Raw genomic sequence first — 22,216 nt, 5'->3', positions numbered from 1 at the left:
AAATAATTAAGTTGAAAAATGTCAACCATAATAATCATCATACATTCACTTTATTAGCTTTAAGTTTAGCAACGCCCCCTCATCACAAGTCACAAACCTTTTGCCAAATGACAAGTACTCTATTTTTATAGTATTCCCTGCTAGAGTATAATAAAAAGCCCTAGCAAAAAAAAAAATAGCAGATACTTAGCCAACGACGTGCAGCATCTTCTCCATTGTTGTTATGTAGAATTCTCTTTCTGTAGTAGTAGTTTTTGTTGTTAACTGGGTTTATGGCAACAGCAGAAGGCACACACACTTTTGCCTCTCTCACTTCCTCTTCCTCCTCTCTACTATCACTTTCGCTTCTGTCTTGGGCCACAATGATATGCAAATTGCGCTGAATAACAAACCCAATGCTAAAAGTAAAGCCAAAACTAAAAGAGAGAAGAAGAACAATGGCAAATAGCAACAATTTGTAAGTAAATTGTCACTAGTCGTGCATTGCAAAAGTTAACTTAACTGGTATGTTAGTTGCAGATACAGATACACAGAAACAAATACAGTTACAATTGCGCTTATGGATACATATTACTAGATATAACTATGCTAAAGCCAGCTTAAGCTTATATGGCAAGTCGTTGAGTCTTCTTCTTTTTGTTGCTCCTGCTGCTGCTGCAGGGCAATAAAGATGATACCAGGATGATATTGTCTTTGTCTTGGTCTTGGCCACTTACACATGTCCAGAGTCCAATTGCTTGCGGCAAACTGTCGACTACTTGCCACAGTTTCAAGAAATGTCTCCATTATTGACTCGCCCGAAACTTAAATGAGTCAAATGTGCTGGCTGATAGAGAGATGTTGGCCTAAACTGGCCTCTCTATCCATCTATCTGGTGTACACCGTATACACAGTCAGCCTCTGGCCACAAAGTGTTGTCTTTGTGCTCAATGGTCAGTACTTCCTTTTCATTGTATTGATTACAAACAGAGAGAGTACAGGAGTAGGGAGTATAAGCTACCAACAGCTTTGAGCCTGGCCCGAAGCCAACAGCATTTGAGCTGGCTTTGTTTATACTCTGCTTGACTACATACATATCCTCTTGGTTTTCACTCTTGAATGCCACAGGCAGCACATTTAGTTGCCAAGAACTTAAGCTTGCTAAAAGTCAAATGCTTTTATCTAAATGAAAACATGGCATAAACTTACTAAGCGAACCTCTTTCTTCTCAAAATGCCTAGCAATTTTCATTTCATATTTTTGCAATTTGTAAATAAAAATTAGGCAAAATGTAATAGGGTTATTAAAATAATCAAATAAAATAATAAAATAAAAATCAAATCAACAATTATAAAATATTGTCCGTATTTAAATTTTTGATTTAACGTACCATTTTAAACGCCCAAAAAAATAGGCTATACCATTGGAAGGTCAGTTAATAATAATTCTGTTTAGTTTGATGGAAACCGGAAGTCAATCATTAATCAATATAAATGTGTGCTTATCTAACATGATTCTCTAATTGCTGTACTTGCTTTTGTCTGAGTGCATTAACCCTCCGCCCCCTAAAGGGCTGGGCCTTATCTATCATGTCATGTTTGCACGTAATTTATTTAGAATATTGTTCGATTTGCGTTGTAAATGACTTTCATTCAGCACACATCAGTAACACACACACACACACACATATACACACACATACAGTGTGTGCCCACAAATGTGGTCTAGTAGTCGTCACATAGGGTGTTAACATGCTGTCACACAATTATCAGACCACAGTGGGTTATCCTACAGCACAGTGGTGCATAGAGGTAACAATAATATGTTCCTGGTACTACGATCTCCCTCTCCCTCTCTTACCCTTTTTGCGTCTCTCTCCCTTTGGGGGTTCCCTTTGCTTGGTCATGTTGTTGGCTGTTTCGTTACAATGTAATTGATGTTAAGTAAACCCCCTTATATGCCACGCCCACAGTTCTAGTTAATTGAATAATAGACGTTTATGTTTTATATGCACATACAACATGTTTTTGTATATAATAGCATACAAGAGTCTGTGTATGTGTGGTTTCTTGTGTGTTTTTTTTTTTTAGTTATGTGACTAATGACAGAATTGGACAATTGCTAAAATTATTGGCTAAATTAATTAATTTGTGGCTTTTGATACTCTTGCTGAGCGTATTCTTAGTTTGCATGGAATTCTGTGACACCTCCTGTAAGATTATTGATTTAATTCATTTTAAGGATAACTTTAACATTTATCATATTAAAGCTTGAGTTTAGCAAAATCAAATAGCAATTATATAAAGCTGACAAGAAACCATTTTTAAATTTATGTTTAGCTTAGCTTTTTCCTTTTAATCAGTACTTACTGAACTTAAGCTTGTTTATATGAATTTATCTTTCTTTTAACTTGCATTTAATTCAAGTCGATATATTTTGCAAAATTTTAAAACGCTTTTCATCTTGCTTTGCAATCAGTTAAATGATGTTTGTAATTCGCATTGACAACCTAAAGGGGATTCCTCTCCTCAGTCCCCTCTCACTGCCGCTGCTGTCACTTTTAATGACCCCAACAATTGGTGACTTTTTAAGAGCGAGCTTCGCTGTGCATTTGTATTTTTATTAAGGCCCATAAAAGACCCGGCAAAATCATGAGTTTTAGGCATCTTTTGCTGCCAATCTTGTGCCTGCTTGTCAGCCATGCTGCCATCAATAATAACATGAGCATTTGCCAAATCGCTTTACCAATTTTTCTTTTTTTTCTTTTGCTTTGCTCGGAAAAAGCACATTTTCCGGGTCGTCAATGACGGCTCCGTTTCTATGTGTGTTACAGTGTCGAGTTACGTCGTCTAGTCCTTTCTTTGCCTTCGCCTTTGCCTCTGCATTGTGTTCCATTGTTATCGGCCATGTAATCAGCACGCATAACACACAAAATTCTGCAGTCGGAACTTTCATTCGCATGTGTGTGTGTGTTTGTTCAAGTTTGTAGTATTTGAAACGTGTCCTTGTCAAGGATGTTGCTGTCAGTGACTTTAATTGGCAAACTTTACTCCAATTTCACTGTCTTAATTTCAAACCAAGAATGCACAATTCCCCTTGAACTCCTTATCTATTGCCAGTTTGTCTGTCCGCTATGCAAATGCGTTTCCATTTTCTCATTTTGGCAAAGCCACAAATAAAAAACTTTGTCAATCGTATTTCCGCATAAATAACGATTCCATCGAAGATTGGCATGAATATATTTTTCGCCAACAACTTTGACGGCAAATAATTAAATGGTGCGCATTTATTGCGCAGTTGAGAAACTGGTAAGACGTAGTTTTGACAGCCTTTCATGCTGATATCCTGCAATCGAAATGAGAAGAAGAGCATATAAAAGCATTTAAAAATAACAAATTTTTATTAATTTTTTAAAGTCATCCCTCCATTGAATTTCTTTTCTCAACTGTGATCTTCTGCCTCATAATTATTCCTATTAAGCAGTCTCAGTCTTTATTTGTTTTAAAGGGAAATAAGACTTCTTCCTCTCTTTTGCACTTTCTAACTGAAAACCTGGATTTTCATCAGGACTCAAGAAAAACTCCCTCTCTCTTTCCCATTCTCTCTTCTCATCTCAGTTGCTCAACTTCTCAGTCTCTAAATCTTATCTCCGCTGTTACATCCTTCTTATTATTATTCCATTTACCCTGCCACGTTGATTAACTATGCAAATGCGCAAGCGGCAACTGTAAGCCACGTTAATTATTTTATGTAGAGCAAAGACGGATATGAACTCAACGCGCTGAACTGGACAGGACTGAGGGGCATTCAGAGGGTAACAGCAGCTTAACAAGGCTGCGCTGATTGCATTTTGCAACATATAAATTGCAAGCTTTAAAATATATGGAAGCCATGGAGACCGACTGCAAAGTACGTATACGCCCAGTTGACTGGCAGACGAAAATATCCTTTCATTATTTTAATGAAAGACTTTGTGGCAAGGAGCAAGCAAATGTTTAACAACAAAGTGTCCGACGGTAATACAGATAAATTTAATTTGAGGGCAGAAAACACACACAATGATTGAGTCAAAAGGAAATACAAGTTGGTGCACTGCAATTGCCTGAAATTATTATAATTTGAATGAAATCGTGTTGAACATTTCGAAATACTTGTAGACAAATTAATAGTTAACACGCTGCTTGTAACTTGAATAAGTTATTCAGCTTGTGAAGAAAGCAACAGCAAGTTAAGACTTGGCTTAAACGTCCCTCTAAGCCAGATTAAGAGTATTATATTTTTCGACACTGAATAATCTGCACGAAATTTCGAATTAAATTCTGTTTTCTGTTTATATTTAAATAATATTCTTCTACAGTTTTCTTAGCTTTAATAAAAATAAAAATGTGTACTTTTCATTTTGAATTTCAAACAAAACACTGAACACATTTTTATTGTTCAGACACTTTTATGTTCTTACTCAAAACAAATCACATGACTGTGAAGAAACGATATGGTTTCTTTTGTGTTGAGTTGAGCTTTAAAAATATATGTTGAGTTTTATTAACAGTCTTTGCTCTAAAGTCAAATTTAAAGTTTATCTTCTACTAAATTCGAAACCGATTTAATAGCTATAAAAATGTTTTTCTTCTGGTTAGAAATCGATAACGAATTTGTTGGCAATTAAAATTTGACTGCCGTTTAAATGAAACCATACACCGTAGTTGAGTGGTGCACGGCGTGGTTTGCTTTTGTTTTGAGCTCGCTCGTAAATGCACTTCAGGAATCATCAAAATCAGACGTTAGTCAAGCAAAAGTGCGCATACGCCGTGTGGTCCCCTCACATAAACTGCTGCCTAATGACAGCTTATTAGTGTGTGTGTGTGTGTGTGTGTGTGTGTGTGTGTGTGTGTGTGTGTGTGTGTGTGTATATCCAGACCGCAGCACCTGCAGTGAGCGTTTAATGGCAGTAAAAGAGAATGATAGTGATGACGCTGATGCTTGTGCCACTTTGCGTATACGTAATATAGCGTATAATGCAGTTGACAGTATTTATTGTTGTTGTTGCTGTTTTCCGACTTTTTACAATTATGGAAATAGTTTTACAGCTTTCTTGGCAAATGCTTCTTTTGCCTTTTGGTCTTGCAAATAATTTAGCTAAAAGCGTTAGACATTTGTCTCGTCGAGCAACATTTGGCTCTGATTTATTTGCCATTTTCAGCATACACACTCACACAAATTGTGTCAAGTCAGAAGCAAAGTCACAACATTTTTGGTAGAGTTGGGGGAGTATTTGTGTGTGACTGGAAGAACTTTTAATAGCTCTCGTTTTGACAGAGATGAGAAAATACAATTTCTGTTGAATTCTCGGTGTCGTCTTTTCTGACAAACTGTTGTTGAAAAGTTGTAATACTTGGTACGCTGAAAACTTTTCGACTAATTGCATTACAAGCGGAAACGTGCAATATATGTGCACATATACAGATGTAAACACACACACACACACACACAGTTCCACACACGTACAAGTGTTCGTGTCAGTGGCGCTTAATTAACAGCTGACGCGGCTGCTTCTTACGGCAGCTGGCTGGCAACTTGGGGCACATTGCTCTGCTTTGCCTCATATTATTTTTGTTGGCGGATGTGTCGTGATAACACACACACACTCACACACAGCTATATATATTTATTATGTATATGAAAAGGTGAAGCAAGTCAGCCAGGCGACCATAATGAACTAAGCTTTTGCTGCTGATGGAAGTTGATTTCATTTGTTGCTCCCATGAGGCAGCCTCACTGCGAGCTTGCCACTTGCCACTTGCAGGTGTTATTGGTGCCAGCTGGCACGTGCGGGCGCTCAGTTTAATACACACTTATTTCTCACACGAATCTATATATAACTTATATTAAAGTGATTTCTAGATTCAAAAATATTATTGATATATTTCATGTTTAACTAATGACGCTTTCAGTTTATTAAAACGAGTTTTTTCAGTAACAAAAACTAGATTAAAGTTATTTGACATTAATTTCTAAACATTGTATGTCGAGTTATCTTTCAGTTAGTTAACTGAAACCTCAACTATACATTGATCAGAGTTTATTATTTCTAGCATATTGTGTTTCTTTTAATTTAAATGACAACATTTTCTACAATTTGTGGCCGGTTTTTACTTTTACTTTTAAACAGAATTTTGTGATTTGATTAATTAAAAATTCTTAGAAATGACACAAACCTTTTGTGCTCTATTATCGTTGTAAACAAACAAATTGATATATTGATGTTTGTGCTATTTCTGTAGCTGCATATAAATAACAAATTTGATTGATTTCCCCAAATCGATTAGATTGATAATTTTACAATTATTGAGCTCTTTGCTGTCCCCTTCGGCTCTCTTTTTAATTTCTATAAATAAACTATAATTTGCTTCTTATCGATTATAATCAATTGACTGGCTTACAACTTATACGAGTATACAAAATGTTCTCATATTGTTTCATTATTCGCGGCTTGCGGTTTTACTTGCCAATTAAATAAAGGCAACAACATCATGCCACACAGTCAACAGCACGACAACCACCGCACCACCAACACCACCGCACAACCGCCTACAGTAGCATGTAAATTAATAAAGTAATAAATTATTAATACACATAACGTAGGTTGGTTTGGTTTGGTTTTGGTCGGTGGCATGCCACAGGGGAGTCTCAATCGGCGTCTTGAGGCATCGCAGTCTCCGCTTTTGTTGCCTTTGCATATTTAATGAGAGACAATAGGCGTGGTTGTTGTTGCTTGAATGGCTTTCTAATTAGTATGTTGCTGGCAAATGATCCTTGAGCTGGGTTTGGAGGTCGAACAAGTTTTGTTTTATTTCGATTATATATATGTGTGTGTGTGTGTGTGTGTGGGTTGGCAGTAAAGCTCTTAAGCAAGTCCTTGCTGAGGGTCAGACCTCTTACTCTCTACCGCTGTTTTTCTCTCTTTCTCTGTATGCAGCTGACGAAAACCGCACAAATTGAATCAATAAAGGCGCCTTCTTGCCCTGACCTCGACACTCAGCAAATGTGGTTGCTGCTGATGATTTGTTTTTTCCCCTTTTGCCTTTGCCCCGTGTCCATTTACCGCTCGCTCCATTGAATGCACTTGTTCATCATCTTTTTGTCTATTCTCATCACATCTTTTACTCACACTCACACACTCTCTCTGTCTTTGTCTCTTTACAGCTGGGCAACCAGGAGGCCACCTGGGTGATAGCTGACTATATTGCCAGTCCGGGCAGCAATGAGCTGAGCGTTAGCAAGGGCCAGCAGGTTGAGATTATTGAGCCGCCCACAGCCAGTGAGCCGGACTTTTGTTTGGTGCGCCTAAATCCACAGCATGACGATTCAGCGGTTCAGGAGGGCCTTGTGCCAGTGTCAGTGCTCAAACCGCCTCCAGGCTCTCACAAGCAAGGTTCATCTGTCAGCAGCGGAGCAACCGGCGCCAGTGGAGCCGTCTCACAAAAGTCAACTGATAACATGCAGGATCAAGGTAAGACAATCGCAAAAGCTAATCAAATATTTATACCATATAATATACACATATATATTGCTTTATTCCAGCCAATCGCAGCAAGGCGGATGCATTGTCCTCTTCAACCAAACGACGTGGATTTAGCAAGTGAGTTTTAGTTCTTTTCTCAGTTCCCAAGTCACGTCAAGCATTTTTAATATGCAAACTAATGTCTACCCACTAAGTATGTCAAAGGTTAAAAGGCATAGTGCTTGGCCCAACTTGTGTCACTGGCTCACAAACGTTTTAGCCACGTCAGGACACAGTTGTGAACTTTGTGGCACTATAAGTGACTGCTGCTTGATAAATAATAAATATTAAACGGGTTAACTGTCTTAACTGGGCCTTAAGCTAAACGCTGTTATACGCTCGTCTTTCAAGCAAGTAACATTTACCAAAGTACTCTATCGAAAACTGTTAAATCATAAATGATAAGCTAAAGTGATTGAACTATGTTAACTCGCTAAACAATCTAACAACTTATTGCGTCTTTTATTGTCAAGTTAACAACAATGATCGATAGCAGAAAAACTTTTAACTATTTTCATCTTACATCTTAAATGTTATTATTTTCTCTATTGCCGGAATCTCAGAAAGAATCTTTATTTCTGACTTGAAAGCCAAAAATGATTTAGAATATAATCCATCTGCAATGCTGTAAAATTGTTTATGATTTGAGTAAAGTTTCGTAATCGTTTCTAACACTCTTGGCCTGGTTTATTAGGTGGCAATGTTCAACATAATCGCTATCAGCCGACGATTGTTTGAGAGTGGTCAGAGAAAGAAAACCAATTGAAAAGGCATGCCAGAAAATTTATCAGCCTTTTGCAGCTGCTCTCTTTCCTCTTCTCACTCTCTTTCTCTCTCTGTAGTCTGTCTAAACTGATAAGTAATTGCCGCATTTACGTAATACGCGTATATTAAAAAAATTCTGTGTAATGAGTGCTTTTTCTTTATACGAGTTTGACTTGTGATTTATCAAATTTATTTGGATTTAGCCATGTCTTCTTGTATTTCTGCGTCATTCAGAAATTCTGATATGAAAATGCGAAATACAAAAAATAATTGATATATAAAATCTCTTTTGACGGGTTCTTATTAAAAATGATGACTACAAAATGAAACAGATAAACATTAATTAATTACAAATGCTGTTGAGCTTAAAAAATGTTTGAGTGCTTTTGTGTTGATTAATTAATTATGATAAGTATTATGCTTTTATTGGCAGTGAATAGAACAAAATGGAATTAAAAGACTATATTAGTTAATCAGCTTAATGAAGAGCATTCCATGTTAACAATTTACAGACATTCGTTGTATCAATTTAAATTTAAATGAACTTTAATAGACTCTCTCTCTATATATTAATTACCATAATAATTGGTATTTTGTTATAGTTATCAAAATATTATTTTCCAGACAACTCTAATTTATTGTTCGAGTGCAAACTCTACTAAGATTTTGCTTCGGGTTTATAATCGCGTGTAAAACTACTCAGGCGCGAGCCATAAAGATATAAACCTATTATACCGAACACTGAATTCAACAACAACAACGACAAGACAAAGCAACAACTGAGAAATACTCATAAAAACGAAAACGTAGTCAGAATTATTCTTTTTCTCTGTTTTTGTTTTTGTTTTTGCATTTGTTGTGTTATGTTGTTGTTGTTGTTTTTATTACAGAGGCGCTCAATTCGCTCAACTGTTGCTCACAGTTGTTGGCTTTTATTTACACTTAGTTACTCTTTCTGTTGTGTCTGTACTCTTTGAACAACAAATACAAACAAACTGTCGAAAGGGGCAGATTGGAGAGGGGATTCACTGAGTTTTGCCTTTGAGTTTGAGTACTTTTCTGTACATTTCTCGTTTCTCCAGAAAGCGAAAGCCTGTTGAGCGCTGTAGAACCGTCAGTTGCTTAGTTGATTGTCAAACGCCGAAACGCGACGTTACGTATACGCAACGTGCAAAGCGAACGTCTTAGAAAATTGTTAGTTGGACGTGGTGCACCTTCTGTTTGCGTGTTCTTATCTGTCATGTGTAACAATAACAATAGCTTGCTAGATAAGCAAAGTCAAAACGGTCTGCATTTCAATTGCGGCAGTGTTACCGCTGTTCACATCAACAACAATAATAATAACAACAACAACCACAATAATAATAATGTCAATGATAATAATAATGATAGTAAAAGTAACAACACTATGAGTGTGAATCAAATGAAACGCCACTCGGCGACAACACATCGTCCAAAACAAACCCAACAACCGCAACTCTTCAAATCCATATCACTCAACATAAGTGGCAATGGACGGCATAATTCGAAAACCCATTCGCTGTATAATGATAATGAACATCAACATAATCCAAGATTGACACCGATGTCAGAGGGTTTCGCCTGCTTCTGTTGCCAACCCGAGGAGCCACCGACGACCCCGCTCACTGCCAACGTGCGAGTCAAAAATTGGTAAATCTTTGTAGATTGTCTCCCTCTCCCCCAATTCAGTTGTGCACAATGCACAGCCTTTGTTTGCCATTGTCGGACTGTAATCCACACTGTGCGTTGGCCCTCACGTACAATTAGATGTCCATTGTAACCATGAGCACTCGATATGCTCAGTTCCATTTGGCATAACAATAACAAAACTAGTAGGAATCGAGCAAATTCGACTGCAACAGACCCTGTGATAAAATGAAAATTAATACAAAAATGATTATGATTATGATAATAATAATATCATATTCAGAGGTGTTCTACAAATCTCTAACAGTGCCAAAGCAACCCAAAAGCAATTGTTAAGGTTCCTGATTACAAGCAAGAATTGCTATATAATGTCAAAAAAATTGTTGAGAGATTTCACAAAATGAAATTAATTTTGTAATTCAACTTAATTTATTTTTAGTTTTAATAAAAATCCATTTTTTTTAAATCTTGTTAATTATATAAAATATTTTTCATCATAAAAATGTTTTTAAAATTGGAAGAAAGCCGATTTTTGTTGACTTCGAAAATATGTTCGAAAAAACTAAATCTCTGACATTTCGAACGGTTGTTTTCAAAAGCAATCCTCTTCAAAAACTCTAAAGATTTTAGGAACACACCTGAATATCATATATATAAATTAATAAATATATTCGTTACAGTCCCTGATTTATGCCCAACATACCCTTTTTACTCTTTAAGTACAGGGTCTTAAAACATCAAGTTTTTGTTATGCATATGCGTTCTACCAACATAGCCACTACCATTGCTGATAGCAGCTTCGAATTGTATTGTGGTTGTGTGTGCAACGAAACGATAAATGACTAAGCTAACGCTTGACCTTTGGCTTCTTAAGGCAGCCTTTTTATTAAGATATATATTTTTACAGTATTTTCAAGTCTCTGATTAGTCTTGAAGTTGAGCACGTTTTGTTAAAAATAAACTTACAAATTGCTTGTGGCATCAATTTTGAGCAAGTTGCAACAACAAAACAAAAAAACGGAAAAATGAACACAAACAGTAGCAAATTTATTTTGTTAAATGTTTATTCTTTTGCTCTGTTTGACTATCTGAAAGCTGAAAAGTAGCTGAAAACTCACAAAAAGTTGTTGCAATTTCTAAAAGCAGGTTAACTTCCCAATTAAACATTGTTGATTTCTTAGAAATTCTATTTAAACTGAACTTTAAAGAAATGCTAAAATGTTGAAAATCTAAAATTAACTATGAAAAGTATTTAAGCAGCTTTTTATGTGCTATTAACTCAATCATAATGTAAATTGCTATTGAAGGGGAATTTCAAAAGGCTTTAGCAGCTGGAAGTATTCTTCAGTTTAATTAAGCTGCTTGCTCTGGGCCAAGTTAGCAACAGTTTAATTCCCCGCTATTAATAAAAAAAAAATAAAAATAAAACCGGCTTAGTATTTCCCACAAATATTTGCGTTAATTACGCTAAGCAAAACCTGTTTTCAAAGATGCAACGGCATTGGTATTGCATATGTTGTTTATTTATTTTCGTTTTAAACAAAACAATAACAATGTGGGGGGTGTGAGGCTATTCCACATAAACATTGAACAGCCACCTCGATTACTCAGCGTGCCTCAGCTGCGTCATAAGTGATAAGCCGCTGGAGAAGTTGCAACTCTATATATATTTTGCTCGCATTAATCATACGCACTGTGGTCGCAGAATGTTTGAAGTTCTTTGTTTTCATTTTCTTTTTTTCTTTTCAACTTGCAAAACTAATGTGACTAATTATACGGCTTATGTGCTCCGATTTCTTTTATACTCTACGTATATAATTACATTTTCCGTTGAAATTCAATGGCCAATTGTGACAATCTTATCAATATGATAAGCTTTTGAGCATTTGATGAACGTCTACCGAATGAACTTATCTGACAGACATTTTCATAGTTGAAGTTCTGAGCACAAATAGGGCAAGAAATAATTAACTAGCCTTGGACAAGCGTTTAGTGTAGTTAGTTGAACATAAATTACAAAATACTTTCAATATTTGTACACTAATTGGGCATTTTTGTTTACCAACCCACTGAGTATTGAGCAAAGCTATTTCTCTTTTTTATCATTGTTCATGTTATTGAGCAAACCGCTGACCATGAATATAGATTATTGTCAGACACAGAGCCAAGACAATGCAAAAGACTGGCCTGTAGCTCTGTATCTTTCTGTCTGAAGCGCTCTGTCAATAAGCGTGCTTTTTGTTTGTCTAATGCTGCTCAGGACATTGACAGGAAGCGAGAGGGAGGGCAGGCAGAGAGGGAGAAAAAGATGGAAAGGAGAGAATCAGCAGAGGAGCGCGTGCTGCCAAGTCCAATGAACTAAATGGACATACGTATTTGCAAGTGTGCACACTCACACGCACACACACAAAACTGTGGCAGCCTTTGTTGCATACTTTGAGGCGACCTCATTAATACATTGTCCCTCCCCATTCTACATGTGGCTGCGTGGGTGTGTGTTTGTGTGTGTGTGTATTAAGCGTTGCTTATTTGCCTAAAACATTACATCAGCGAAATGAATTTTGAACGTGAACGAGCACGTAATAAATTAAATACTATTTCCAGGAACCAAAAGGACACTCCCACCCCCAACTCGTTGTATCTCTCTGTTTGACTATGTCAATGTTTATTTTTACTTTGAATTATGTTACGCCAACTGCGCTTTTCACAGCGACGCGACGGAGGCGTCGACGGTCAAACCCTCGATCGAAATTCACTCAGCTGATGGGTTTCTGTCGGAGGCGTCGCAATGTATGCAACGTTTTTCAGTTAAAACGCCTTAATTAAAGACGAATTTGCATGCAACAAATGCTAATTTATTTTGGGAAAATTATTATTATAAATTAGTTTATTTACACATATTTTGAATCTGTACTTGTGCGCCAATCATTAAAAATGCTAAACATATTTATTATTGCATATGGTAATACCATAATTAATGCTGTAAAATGGATATTGATTATCTCGAGGGATTTTACATGAAAAAAGCCTCATTAAATATAAACCTTTTATGTCGCCCTTTTGCTCTCAACTATTGCCATTTTAATTAAAGTCACGTAACAGGGCAGAGGGAGGTTAACAATTTGGTTTAGAATGTGCTTTGCGGTTGCTGCGGTTTGTAGAACCGGAAAGTGAAATTGTTTTTTCTAATTAAATACCACAAAATGTGCGCTCGGTTAAAGCTCAGTTGATGTTGACCACATTACAAAACAAAACTGCTTAAACGTGAGCATAATTAAGTAAGTGAAACTTTAAGTACGCAAGCATTGTGAAATTGCGAAGAAAAACTAAATAGCTTAAATAGCAGAATATAAATTTCAATAATGGAATTTAAATTAAATACTTAAAAGACTTTAGAACAAAAAACTTACATTCCTTCACGTCTTGAAGTTTTTTAACTACATTCCTTAACCCGCTCTGTATGCAAAAGTTTTCCAGTTGATAAATGGCTTTCATTTAAATTCCTTTTGCATAAAAATTTGGAAACTGACCCATAAACTTTGCCGATTGAAATTAATCAAAATCGGACTTTATGGTCCCCAACGCCTGTAAAATATAAAACACTTTCAGCTTATAAAAAGCGAATGGAAATTGAGTCCGTTTTTTTTTTTGTAAAATCATAAAATAAAAAATGATAAAAACAAAGCGCTTTAAAAAGCAATTTTCTTTCTGGTGGCTCTTATTTTTTTTTTGGCTTTTGGTTAATAAGAGCATTTTTGATAGCGCAAATAAATTGAGGCACGCAATAAATTTAGCTGGCAATGAATTCTCTCATAATGTCGCATTTTTCTTATTTTTCTCACTGGCCGTGTGCCATGAACTTGGCCTCACTGTGCGAGCGGCAACGTCAACGGCGACGGCGGCGGCGACAATGAGCTGCGGGCGGGCAACTCACAATACCCAAGTGGCTGCTGATATGCTGTGCCATTGGCGACAGTCTTATGTCGGCCGCGCAGCTGGACAGCCAATTTGCCAGCGCGTTTTTAGCGTCCGTTTTAATTGCGTATACGACGTGTTGGCGTCAAGAGAGAGCGGGAGAAAGACAGAGGGAGAGAGAGAGAGAAAGCGGCAGAGAACGAAATGGATGAACTCGTGCAGAGCGCCACATCAATACGCATGTTCCTGTACTTGATCAGCTAAACAATTAGATAGATAACCTAATCAGTTAATCATTATCATAATTTACAATTATTTATTTATATGTATTATTCTCAATCTCATTGCAGGAGCAAATGGTTGCCACCTCAACTGCGTAAACTGTCCCAGAGCAAGGTTGAGAAATCGCCAAACGACAAATCGCTGATGAAGAAACCCTCGGAGAAGAATCTGAGAGTAAGTTTTTATGAGCATTTATATTTATAACGCGAAATATATACTTATACATACATATAATATCGCGTCTGTTTTATAGCTACCACAGAAACATTTCGATGAGCTGGCGGAACAAACGGGCAGCGGTGCCGGCACAGCGACACCTGGCAGCGGTGCGAGTACCAGTGGCAGTGTTGGCCAAATGCCACCACAATTCCCCAATGTAAGCACCCAACAGCACCAGCAAGACTATGAGGCCGAGGAGGAAGCCGGCTTGGAGCTGCCGCCCCCGATGAAGCCCATACAAGAGCCACATTTGATGGCCAATGGACCGCCCGCATTTCCCAAGGATCTCAAGGAGAGCTCAGGCAATTTGGTAAGTGTTTGTTTGTTTTGCAAAACAATTGAAGCATATTGCCAACCAGCTGCTGCGTGTCCTCAAGAGATATGACCATGTTGACCTTTCCTCCAAATCGTTGATAAACTTGTTCTTTCGTTGTAGTTAACATTTAACTGTAATATTATATTATTCTAATAGGAATTATTGTCTGTTAAATAGAGATTCTTTGGCTTGTCAAAAGTTATTCTAGATTAAATGTAATTATAACATTGATTATTAATAATATTATTAATTGAATAATATATATTAGTAGGGATATCTGGTATGTAAATATAGTTCACATATATTATTTTTTTCACTATCTACAAAGAATGGGTAATTTAAAAGCAACTATATTAGAGATTATACTGATCGGGAATATTTTATTATTCAGCACTATAAATATCTCTCTTAAATTTCATTTGACAATTACATAGGATATACTTAACTGTCTCTCTCTTAGCTAACATCACACTTGATTTCATATTGTTGTCTCTGTTAAGTTTTCTTGTGGCTTGCATTTGTTTGTTTTGGGCTGTTTTTGTTTGTTTGTTGAATACGCAACTTTTCTAATGTGTGTTTCCTCTACAACTACCCGCACACTTCCCAAACACTACCCCATCCATCTACCCACCCACACACGTGCACACATATATGTATATACAAATCAAAACAGTTGCCGTTGGCATTGAAAGTCGCCACAAGAAAATTCACGTCATTGAAAGATTTGCGCTTAAGCAATCCGAGCACGAGTTTGTCGCTCTGCTCAATTAGAAAGCATAGCAAATATAGCAGATCGCAACGGCAGCAGCAGCAGCAGCAGAAAAAAAAATACATATATTCCACACGTTCGTCAAGGGGGCAGCAGGGGCGTGTCTTGGGGCAGCCACCTTTGCCATAAATGCGCCACTTTATTTTGTTTACACACGCAGCGAGTGAGTGAGAGGGCGAGACAGGAAGAGAGTGAGATAGAGACTGGACACAACCGACAGACAGTCATATCTACCTAAGATTTTCTACGCCCCCAACAACAAGAACAACAACAACTACAGCAACCACATACACAATAAACGACGCATAAATTTTTCGCAGTCAAATTAGCTGGCAAAATACTTTTGTGGGTGTAATGATGCTGGATTTAGATACAGAATTAAAGGTGCCAGTTGTAGGAGGTCCAGCTGATTCTGATTCTGATTGTGGTACTTTTTTTTACTTTGTTTTCCTACAGCATTTGTCATTGTTTATTAAGTGGAATTTTATGAAAGATATAACTGAACTATTCTCACAAATAAATAAATCTGTTGGAGCAGACAGTTTGCACAACTGTTTTAATGTCTTGAATTACAGAAAGTTAGTAACTAATTAAGTAAATGGCATGTCAAGTACTATAGAAATATATCTACAAATGGCTGGGAAAATGTTGCTACTATTTTGAACCACTTGTTGAAGTCGTTGGCGCCTCTCAATGAGATTTAGAAATAAATCAATGACAATTTTCATCTGAATTTTCACTTTCATTCTGCTACAACTCTTGAAATTCTCTAAATGCTGCCATATTGTCTTTAGATGCCATTAACAACATGCCATTGACTGTTGTGCGTGTGTGTGTGGGTGTGTGTGTGTGACGCCAATGCGAATTGTGTCGCCACTTTGTCGCTCGCCGTTTCCACCGTTTTCATCAATAAATTTAATGTCGTCTGTCGCTCGAATGTTTTTTTTTTCTACTTCTCATTGTTGTTGTTGTTTCTATTTTATGGCTTATTAGTTGAATTTAATGTAAATTCACGTTGCCTTGTAAAACTTTTGCCCGTTGCCTTGTCAACAATTATTTTCGGCTTTTTTTTTGTTTTTGCATTTTTTTTTTAAATTACGAATTTGTATTTATCATTGTATTTTTCCTGTTTTTGCAATCTGTTTGTTTATCTGGCTTGGCGTAGGGTGTGAACTTTTTAGCTAACCCAGTTAGGTCTATATTTATATGTATTATTATTATGTAGCATTGTTGTTTTTTGTTAACTCTTTTGTTTGGGAACACTTGCCAATTGGGTTTTGGGGCCGTTAATGCCTTCGCCTTCGCCTTTGTTTAGTTGCCTTTACCTAATGTTGTATTGATATTTGCATTGCCATTAAATATTAATAGTTCTGTCTTTGTGGTTGTTGTGGTTCTTCTTCTTCTTGTTGTTGTGCTGACATCAGCCGTTGCAAGCTGCCTTGAGCAGTACTCCTGCCCCCCAATCCTCCAGCCAGTGCCTTGAGCACCTAATTAAATATCGCACTATTTTAATGAAGACGTCATTGCGTTGGTGGCAACGCATTTTCCTCAACTTCATTAGCATTGTTAAATTCAATGCTCAATGCTGATATCAGCACAACAACAACAATAATAATAATAAAAACAAATCGAGGTGCAAGCCGATTATCCAATTAAATAAATTAATTAAATGTGTCGACTTGAAAATATGCGATAAAAGCTTAAGTTGTACTTTGAAATGTGGATGTATAAAAACCATATGAACGAAAATATATGATAAGCTGGAATATTACAAAAAAAAAAACGTATGTAAAAAAAAATCCGAAGACTATAATATAATTCAAAACAGTAAAATCCAAAATTAAAATAATTTGAATTATTATCTTTAAAAAAAGCACCATTTAACAGAAATATAACAATTTAACTGTACACCTTTCATAATAACATAAAAAATACCTTGAATTGGTTTAACAAACCTATTTAAATAACTTTTTGGGAGTACTATAGCTTTATTTACCTTAGTATGACTTTAGGGTATTTAGAAGTTTATCAGGTGACAATTAGTGCCATTTGTTCATACACAATTTTCTAGTAGAATTTTTCACAGTACTTTTTTGTTGGTTTTGTTGATATTGTTTTTGCGGGCGAGCAATAAGGCGAATTAATTTATAAATTTAAGAATTTATACACTCCCACAATCATGCACAGGAAAGCAGCAAGATACGTAGAAGTCTCTCTCTCTCCCTCTCTTCTATTCTCACACTCTCTCTTTCTCTCTGGGTTTCTCTCAATTATTTTAATGTCTGTCGTCCACAAGTGGCGACGTCGAATTCGTTGGCGTCGCGTTGATTGAGAGTTTCTTTGATTGCTCTACGACTAAGTGTGTGTGTGAGTGGGGGAGAATTTACGCATATGTAAAATATACTAGCGCAAAACCAAAAAAAAAATACGAAACTATTGGCAGCCCTGACAGGTCATTCAGTCAGTCAGTCAGTTAGTTGGCGGCTCAGAGCTCAGTCGCTTCAGTCGTGTCATGCATTTGGCATTATCAAAATGCGAATATGTCGTCGCACCAACATCCTTATAAAGAGTGAAATAACAACAACAACAACATCAACGGAAAAAAATTAAAATTTTATTATAGACAATTATCCAAATTGGAATTTGGCAAGACAAAAATTCATTGTGTCGAGAATTTCAAATCAAACACGTGCCATGAGTTGTTTTCTGCGTTTGTTTGTAAGTTGCAACATGCCACTGCAAAGTTTATAATAAAAATACAAAATATTATTATTATATTTAATAAAAAAAAGTGAATTTGATTGCACAAGAAAATCGCTGTGACTCGTCGCCAAACGCCAAATCTTATCGCAAAACACACACAAATACCTAAAAAGACGGGCGAAATACTTACTCAGACGAGTATACGAGTAAAGAAAACAATATTGGACTCCAAAAGGCCAAAAGACCCACTGCCTTTGTTGTCTCTCATTACACAATTTTATCTGCAGTTTGCAAAATGCCAACAGTTAGGCTAACTTATAAATCTAATACCATATTTGTGTGTTGCGTGAATTTGCAAATTTACTAAAAATACATAATTTTTTATTTACTTTCTTAAAAATACGCTAGTGATTCAATTATTCGCAAAACCCTCAGATTGTTCTTATGTGTAGCTAAATTAATCAATTGTGCAAAAATAAAACTGATTTTGATGGATTTGCAAACAATGCATATCGAATAAGTGACTAAGACACAATTTCCGCACAACAAAATTTAAATACCCTTATGCTATATCGATATATTTATCAAAATAATTGTGTATATTTAAAACAGTTTATTCGCTGCCAGCTAAAAGATAAGGCAACTTGTGATTAATCAGTTTGATTGAGTTGTATATAAAGAGATTTTTCAAACTTTTGTTTCACATTCCCAGTAAAATTTTGATACCCTTTGCAAGTGTATAAAAGTGCGAGAATAAGTGTACACAATAAAACAATAATAATAACAAAAACAATAATAAAGCCAGCACAATTCACATAGCGTGTATTCGCAATTTACTCCCACATCAGGGATGCATTTATACGATAAATATTTAAGAGATTTCTAGCAACAGTTAATGGCTGTAACTTCCCATCGAATATATACGAATATATAATTTCAACTCGTAGCTTAGCTCACAAATATAAACCATTAATCTACGCTATGAAGGGAACCAAAACTTGACTACAATCTACAAATAGTTTATTTAATTGATTCACACTTGTCTTCAGCTCTTAAAACTTAGTTATTTCATGTTAAATAAAATTTTATTATAATTCCCATTAGAGTTATAGAATTATGCTTTTCATATTTGCCTAAACTTTTGAATTTTAGCACTTTATTCGAAGGCATTCTCTTGATCCAGCCCTAATATAAACACCTGCCAATGCTATTTGTGTGATGATGTTTACAGAGCTTGTTCTTGTATATGTATGTGTAGACCCGTATCCACTGCGAATTCCATTTGCTGGCTGGGCCAGTTGCTCGTCGAGCTCTCGTCTGCCTGGAAAGTTTTTCAATTAGTCCGCTTGTGTGTGCCATATAATACTATAATCAGGTTGCAATTGGATGGATAAAAGCGCTTGAGTTTTGAGATTGATGAGCTAGTTTTAGTTTGAGAGTTGAGAGCTTGCAGTTTTGAGCTTTGAGTTTTGTTTACCGAGTTTTGTATTATCCGACTTGACCGTTTGTGTTTGTTTCTTGTCCTTGCAGGCCAGCACTGGCAAGATAGACGGCAATCCACTATCGGAAATTGAACAAATTGTCAGGATGAGCAGGGTAAGTGCAGTTTTATGCAAGTTGGCAACTTGAAAAACTAACAAGTTTGCAACAAACAGGAACAACACGAGTCCAACAGCCGTGTCGATGGCAGTGTAACATCTGAAGATGCTGGCGAAGGAGCTGCAATTGTGAATGCCAGCACCAATGGACGTTCTCATGCTGAAGCCGAGTCGGGCTATGAGCAGGATAACAATGACAAGGTAAGCCAAAACAAATAATAACAAAACTTGAACAAAATCTTAACCAACTGCATTTCGTTTTAATTACAGAACAAGACCAGTGATAGCGATAGCGTAGCAAAAGCTTTACACCAACGCCAAATGGTGCTGAACGAGCTTGTCTCAACAGAGGAGTCATATGTTCATGATCTGCACTTGATAGTCAATGGGTAGGCCAATCATATTAGCAATTAATTAACATAACTTATAATCAAAAAAACGACTCGACAGCTATATGAAGGAGATACACAACAAGGAGATACCAAGGCCAGTCGATCTGCAGAGCGGTAAAATGGATCTGGTCTTTAACAACATCAAAGAGATCTACGAGTGGCACAGAGAGTAAGTATTTATGCAGGAGTTAACTCTCAAAATCACAAACTAATTATTTTATCGCTTCTTGCACATACAGTAAATTTCTAAGGGCTCTGCGTCACTGCCAAAAGTCACCAACCGATTTGGGGCCGCTGATAAAGAACTCAACCAACAAGTTCACCATGTACTATTATTTCTGCAGCAACAAACCACTGTCCGAGTTTATAGTCACTGAGCATCAGCAATATTTCGAGCAGATACGTATAAAACTGGGACATCGCTCTGATGTAAGTAACATTTCTAAAGAATACGAAAGTTTAATATTCATAAGACTATTTACACTTTAAATTTAAGTCGAACTCTTTTTTAAACTAATCTGTTAGTAGAGGTAGAATTTTTCACAATTTTTCGTTTGAGGCTTACACGTAAAATATTTGTTTGTAAATAAGTTTTTTTTCTGCAATTGAAATTTATTAATATTTCAATTAACGTTATCTTTTCGTTTGAAATTTCGTTTATTTAATTTCGATAATAACAAATAAATTTATAAATTGAATTTATGCTTGCAGTTGAGCACGCTTATCATAACGCCGGTTCAGCGCATTATGAAATACGGACTGCTTATCAAGCAGCTCCTAAGGGAAACGACTCTTGCGGGCTTGCACAATGAGGTGCCGTCGCTGATGGAGGCTTACTCGCAAATGGATGTTGTGGTTAAGACGGTTAACGATATGATGGTGGTGTTGCGTAGTTTGCACGATTTCGATGGCGAAATTACAGCCCAAGGTAATCTGCTGCTGCAGGGCACACTCAATTGTTCTATCGACGCCGGACAAAAGCAACGTGAGCTGCAGGTGTTCCTCTTCCAGCAGATCATCATTTTTGCTGACATTCAAAAGCCCAAGTCCCAGTTTACCGATCCCATCTACAAATATCGCACCCACATACAGGTAAATTGTTTAAACAGCAGAAACAAATGGCAAAATACTTATGAAATCCCTTTTGTTTATCGACAGCTGAACCATATGCATCTGGAACGGATAAAGGAGAGTGATTACAGTTTTCGAATCAAATCAACGGACCCGAATAAACCAATTGTTAAAATTGACTGCCAGGCAGGCTCAGAAGCGTCCTATGACAAGTGGTTGGGCATGTTAAACAAGATACTCGAGCAGCAGAACGTTCTTATATCCAGGCTCGTCAATCCATTGAACAATTGAAGCTATTGAACATCACGCACAGAGAGTGTGTGTGTATTAAATTCCAAAAGCAACAAACAAAATAAAATAATATTAAAAAGAAAACTACAATTACCATGGGTAGTTCAAAATAGAAATACTTTAATAACACTAAATATGACATTGTAAGGTTTTTTGGACCTAAGAGAAACCAAAATTCTAGTGAGCACTCGCCTCGCACTTGTTTGTCTGAGCGTCTGTTTCTGTTCATTTTGCTCACTATCGACCACACACACACATAAACACACCCATAAGCCCATACACATACATACTCAAGTAAATTGTATGTAGCTTGTAATTTATTTATTTTTCTATATCACCTCTTATTGATCTAATTTACATATTTATAGAATTTGTGCCGTCTGATAATTTCTTCTTGTTTCTGTGTAAAATGCAAAAGTATTATATGCTCAAGAATATTAATTGTATTATGTGCATTTCTTAAATTAGTTTCAGTTTCATTTTAAATACTTTGGTTTCTGTTCTATTTTATTTATTTTTTTTTTGTAATGAAACGGCAATTAAGAACTCAAGTACTCACAATCAAAAGCAATTTATGAATACTTAAAAACGAAACATTAATAATAAATAACACAAACACACACATACATACAACAAGTCTAAAGTAATAAGTAAAGTATTTAAAGAGTACATTTAGTTATAATTTTG

The 22,216-nt window shown here is 36.3% G+C and overlaps 1 protein-coding gene across 3 annotated transcripts in view; it reads left to right on the top strand.

The window, feature by feature from the left end:
• Positions 1-21,970, top strand: part of LOC117787121 (triple functional domain protein) — a 42,243-nt gene extending 20,273 nt beyond the window's left edge. For 2 of the 3 annotated variants that reach the window (XM_034625562.1, XM_034625564.1), the window contains 11 exons: positions 7,183-7,489; positions 7,561-7,618; positions 14,239-14,344; positions 14,424-14,699; positions 19,708-19,773; positions 19,833-19,976; positions 20,046-20,164; positions 20,226-20,336; positions 20,407-20,596; positions 20,879-21,259; positions 21,326-21,970. In XM_034625562.1, coding sequence (XP_034481453.1) covers positions 7,183-7,489; positions 7,561-7,618; positions 14,239-14,344; positions 14,424-14,699; positions 19,708-19,773; positions 19,833-19,976; positions 20,046-20,164; positions 20,226-20,336; positions 20,407-20,596; positions 20,879-21,259; positions 21,326-21,529 — 1,962 coding nt within the window. In that variant the 3' untranslated portion in view covers positions 21,530-21,970. Of the gene's footprint in view, positions 1-7,182; positions 7,490-7,560; positions 7,619-14,238; positions 14,345-14,423; positions 14,700-17,926; positions 18,193-19,707; positions 19,774-19,832; positions 19,977-20,045; positions 20,165-20,225; positions 20,337-20,406; positions 20,597-20,878; positions 21,260-21,325 lie in introns of those variants that run through there. The other variant, XM_034625565.1, reaches the window with a different exon arrangement.
• Positions 21,971-22,216: the final 246 nt, after the last annotated feature.

Source organism: Drosophila innubila (genome assembly GCF_004354385.1).
Source record: "Drosophila innubila isolate TH190305 chromosome 3L unlocalized genomic scaffold, UK_Dinn_1.0 0_D_3L, whole genome shotgun sequence".
Taxonomy (NCBI): domain Eukaryota; kingdom Metazoa; phylum Arthropoda; class Insecta; order Diptera; family Drosophilidae; genus Drosophila; species Drosophila innubila.
This window is presented reverse-complemented; position numbering and strand designations above follow the sequence as displayed.